Source organism: Oncorhynchus nerka, linkage group LG7 (genome assembly GCF_034236695.1).
Source record: "Oncorhynchus nerka isolate Pitt River linkage group LG7, Oner_Uvic_2.0, whole genome shotgun sequence".
Lineage (NCBI taxonomy): Eukaryota > Metazoa > Chordata > Actinopteri > Salmoniformes > Salmonidae > Oncorhynchus > Oncorhynchus nerka.
The window spans coordinates 10,040,669-10,045,668 of record NC_088402.1 but is presented as its reverse complement, the minus strand read 5'-3'; the positions used below and the strand labels follow the sequence as shown (position 1 = coordinate 10,045,668).

Below are 5,000 nucleotides of genomic sequence, written 5' to 3'. Positions count from 1 at the left end.
GTTCTCGTCCTGAGGCTTCATTGTGTTAGTAGAACAGGTTTGTGAACTCAGCCCCAGGACCAGCTGGATGAGGGGACTATTTTCTTTGCTCAGGGCTTGGTAATGATATGAGAGGGGGTCACTGTATTTGAGATTTTTCTGTCTCTCTCTCTCTTTGTCTCGGTCTTTGTCTCTCTCTTTCTCTCGTTCTCTCTCTCTCTCTCTCTCTCTCTCTCTTCCTCTCTCTCTCTCTCTTCCTCTCTCTCTCTCTTCCTCTCTCTCTCTCTCTCTCTTCCTCTCTCTCTCTCTCTTCCTCTCTCTCTCTCTCTCTGTCTCTCTCTCTTCCTCTCACTCTCTCTCTGTCTCTCTCTCTTCCTCTCACTCTCTCTCTCTTCCTCTCACTCTCTCTCTTCCTCTCTCTCTCTCTCTTCCTCTCTCGTCTCTCTCTCTCTCTTCCTCTCTGTCTCTCTCTTCCTCTCACTCTCTCTCTTCCTCTCTCTCTCTCTCTTCCTCTCTCGTCTCTCTCTCTCACTGCCTCTCTCTCTCCTCTCTCTCTCTCTCTCTCTCTCTCTCTCTCTCAGTACGTTCCTGTACCTGAAGTTTCTGGTGGTGTGGGTGCTGGTTCTGCTGGCAGACTTTGTGTTGGAGTTCAGGTTTGAGTACCTGTGGCCCTTCTGGCTCTTCATACGCAGTGTATATGACTCGTTCAGATACCAGGGGCTGGTAAGTGTGTGTGTGTGTGTGTGTGTGTGTGTGTGTGTGTGTGTGTGTATGTGTGTGTGTAAGAGTGAATGTGTGAGATTCATGAGATTTTGACAAGAAAAATGGCTCCACAATTGTATATTATTGCCTACTGACTTAATTTCTCTCTCTTTCTCTCTTTCTGTCTCTCTCTCTCTGTCTGTTTCTCTCTCTCTTTCTGTCTCTCTCTTTCTGTCTCTCTCTCTCTCCGTCTGTCTCTCTCTCAGGCGTTCTCAGTGTTCTTTGTGTGTGTGGCATTTACGTCTGACATCATCTGCCTCCTCTTTATCCCTGTCCAATGGCTGTTCTTCGCTGCCAGCACCTACGTCTGGGTCCAGTACGTCTGGCACACAGGTCAGTTAACACCATCTCTCTCTGTCCCATATTTAGATCTCTCTTTCCTATGATGCATTGGGGTTTAATGTGGCATGTGATTCAAATGTGTATGTACTGTACTGTACATCTTTATATATTCAAATATACATGTACTGTACATCTTTATATATTCAAATATGCATGTACTGTACTGTACATCTTTATATATTCAAATATGCATGTACAAAATACATTTAGTATTTCTTTGTTTTTTGTGTTTCTCCTTTGTGTTTTTTTGTGTTCCTTTGCTTTCACACAAGCAGCCCAATTTAGATGCTTTTTTTTTCACTAACTGGTCTTTTTTTTTTTTCACTAACTGGTCTTTTGACAAATCAGATGAGCTCCTGCAAATATTTGGGCAAAAAAAAAAAGATCATAATTGGTCTGTGAACTCCGGCGTTTAACTCTCCCCCCCCCCCCCCCCCCCCTGCACAGAGAGAGGAGTGTGTCTACCCACCGTATCGCTATGGATACTGTTTGTTTACATGGAAGCTGCCATCCGCTTCAAGGACCTGAAGAACTTCCACGTGGACCTGTGTCGGCCCTTCGCAGCTCACTGGTAACCTGTTAGCTGTTGTTCTAACCCTGCCTGGCCTATTGCATTGCATTGTGGACCTGTGTCGGCCCTTCGCAGCTCACTGGTAACCTGTTAGCTGTTGTTCTAACCCTGCCTGGCCTATTGCATTGCATTGTGGACCTGTGTCGGCCCTTCGCAGCTCACTGGTAACCCTGTCACCTGTTGTTCTAACCCTACCTGGCCTATTGCATTGCATTGTGGACCTGTGTCGGCCCTTCGCAGCTCACTGGTAACCTGTTAGCTGTTGTTCTAACCCTGCCTGGCCTATTGCATTGCATTGTGGACCTGTGTCGGCCCTTCGCAGCTCACTGGTAACCTGTTAGCTGTTGTTCTAACCCTACCTGGCCTATTGCATTGCATTGTGGACCTGTGTCGGCCCTTCACAGCTCACTGGTAACCCTGTCACCTGTTGTTCTAACCCTGCCTGGCCTATTGCATTGCATTGTGGACCTGTGTCGGCCCTTCGCAGCTCACTGGTAACCCTGTCACCTGTTGTTCTAACCCTACCTGGCCTATTGCATTGCATTGTGGACCTGTGTCGGCCCTTCGCAGCTCACTGGTAACCTGTTAGCTGTTGTTCTAACCCTGCCTGGCCTATTGCATTGCATTGTGGACCTGTGTCGGCCCTTCGCAGCTCACTGGTAACCTGTTAGCTGTTGTTCTAACCCTACCTGGCCTATTGCATTGCATTGTGGACCTGTGTCGGCCCTTCGCAGCTCACTGGTAACCCTGTCACCTGTTGTTCTAACCCTGCCTGGCCTATTGCATTGCATTGTGGACCTGTGTCGGCCCTTCGCAGCTCACTGGTAACCCTGTCACCTGTTGTTCTAACCCTGCCTGGCCTATTGCATTGCATTGTGGACCTGTGTCGGCCCTTCGCAGCTCACTGGTAACCCTGTCACCTGTTGTTCTAACCCTACCTGGCCTATTGCATTGCATTGTGGACCTGTGTCGGCCCTTCGCAGCTCACTGGTAACCCTGTCACCTGTTGTTCTAACCCTACCTGGCCTATTGCATTGTGGACCTGTGTCGGCCCTTCGCAGCTCACTGGTAACCCTGTCACCTGTTGTTCTAACCCTACCTGGCCTATTGCATTGCATTGTGGACCTGTGTCGGCCCTTCGCAGCTCACTGGTAACCCTGTCACCTGTTGTTCTAACCCTGCCTGGCCTATTGCATTGCATTGTGGACCTGTGTCGGCCCTTCGCAGCTCACTGGTAACCCTGTCACCTGTTGTTCTAACCCTACCTGGCCTATTGCATTGCATTGTGGACCTGTGTCGGCCCTTCGCAGCTCACTGGTAACCCTGTCACCTGTTGTTCTAACCCTACCTGGCCTATTGCATTGTGGACCTGTGTCGGCCCTTCGCAGCTCACTGGTAACCCTGTCACCTGTTGTTCTAACCCTGCCTGGCCTATTGCATTGCATTGTGGACCTGTGTCGGCCCTTCGCAGCTCACTGGTAACCCTGTCACCTGTTGTTCTAACCCTACCTGGCCTATTGCATTGTGGACCTGTGTCGGCCCTTCGCAGCTCACTGGTAACCCTGTCACCTGTTGTTCTAACCCTACCTGGCCTATTGCATTGTGGACCTGTGTCGGCCCTTCGCAGCTCACTGGTAACCCTGTCACCTGTTCTAACCCTACCTGGCCTATTGCATTGTGGACCTGTGTCGGCCCTTCGCAGCTCACTGGTAACCCTGTCACCTGTTGTTCTAACCCTACCTGGCCTATTGCATTGTGGACCTGTGTCGGCCCTTCGCAGCTCACTGGTAACCCTGTCACCTGTTGTTCTAACCCTACCTGGCCTATTGCATTGTGGACCTGTGTCGGCCCTTCGCAGCTCACTGGTAACCCTGTCACCTGTTGTTCTAACCCTACCTGGCCTATTGCATTGTGGACCTGTGTCGGCCCTTCGCAGCTCACTGGTAACCCTGTCACCTGTTGTTCTAACCCTACCTGGCCCATTGCATTGTGGGCCTTTTCAATGCACAACACCAAGCACATTGTATTTGCTCAGGCAATGTTCTTTTAAATAATGAGTCAAACATTCCCATTTGTTAAAAGACACCTGTTGACTCTTCAAAAAAAAGTCTTAACTTTTCTTCTTCAGGAAGTAGAAATGACTGGTAGCCATAACAACGGTTTATTTGTCCCCCCCCCACACCTCCTCCTCTGTTAGTATTGGCTACCCCGTGGTGACTCTGGGCTTTGGCTTTAAGAGCTACGTCAGCTACAGGATGAGACTGAGGAAACAGAAGGAAGTGCAGAAGGAGAATGAGTTCTACATGCAGCTCCTACAGCAGGCTCTGCCCCCAGAGCAACAGATGCTACAGAGACAGGAGAGAGAGGCAGAGGAGGGTGAGGCCCTCAGTCTTTTTATTCTTGTTGCCTGATCCTGTATATTTCTGCCCTAAATTCAGTTTTCTCCTATTTATGTTTTTGACTGTTTTCTCCACACACTTAAACAAAAGAATAATAGTAAAACAAAGTTCACAACATTGCTTAAACCACATTAGGAGACTACTTTTGAGGTCTGTGAAAAATCGTACAAATTTTGGGTGTAGTTGCCCTTTTAATGCAAGTGTGAACCAGCAAGCGGTCCGTTGTTTGGTTTGACGATGTTTCTGTTGCGCTCATGTGATTGCAGAGTTTGCAAAACAAAATGGCCACTGGATTGATGCAAATGAATCATGATATAATTCTGCCAGGTAGGCTACTTTGTAGTTAACATTCTGGGAAAGCCTTCCCAGCTCTACTGGACGATGGTTATCGTTAGCATCATCGCTAACGGCTACACCAATTGGACACACTCATTCCTGTGCCGGTTACCCTGGGGCGGCAGGGTAGCCTAGTGGTTAGAGCGTTGGACTAGTAACCGAAAGGTTTCATGTTCAAATCCCCGAGCTGACAAGGTACAAATCTGTCGTTCTGCCCCTGAACAAGGCAGTTAACCCACTGTTCCTAGGCCGTCATTGAAAATAAGAATTTGTTCTTAACTTACTTGCCTAGGTTAATTCATTCATTCAGAAAGTTACAGGAAAATATGAATCACTGATGCATTTAAGTTAAAGTCTTGTGATTCACTTGGGAAAATATTTATGCATTTTCAAATAAATTCATAAGCTTTGATTCAGAGGGGTTAAATGTGGAAGATGCATTCAGTTGTACAACTGACTAGGTATCTCCCTTTACCTTCAATACATTTAGTTTATTTCATACTAAGTTCGATACATCTTTTATTTTATATTGTTGAATTCCGTTTTAATGTCTGGACACACACACACATACACACAAGTTTCTACAACAGCCTCTATTTCCCCTCAGAGCG

At 47.7% G+C, this 5,000-nt stretch overlaps 1 protein-coding gene across 2 annotated transcripts in view; it reads left to right on the top strand.

Moving 5' to 3' along the window:
- LOC115126708 (macoilin-1-like) overlaps positions 1 to 5,000 on the top strand; it is an 18,823-nt gene that overhangs the window by 4,348 nt on the left and 9,475 nt on the right. For both annotated transcript variants that reach the window (XM_065020158.1, XM_065020157.1), the window contains exons 2-5: positions 561 to 702; positions 948 to 1,074; positions 1,531 to 1,654; positions 3,852 to 4,030. In XM_065020158.1, coding sequence (XP_064876230.1) covers positions 561 to 702; positions 948 to 1,074; positions 1,531 to 1,654; positions 3,852 to 4,030 — 572 coding nt within the window. The remainder of the gene's footprint in view (positions 1 to 560; positions 703 to 947; positions 1,075 to 1,530; positions 1,655 to 3,851; positions 4,031 to 5,000) is intronic.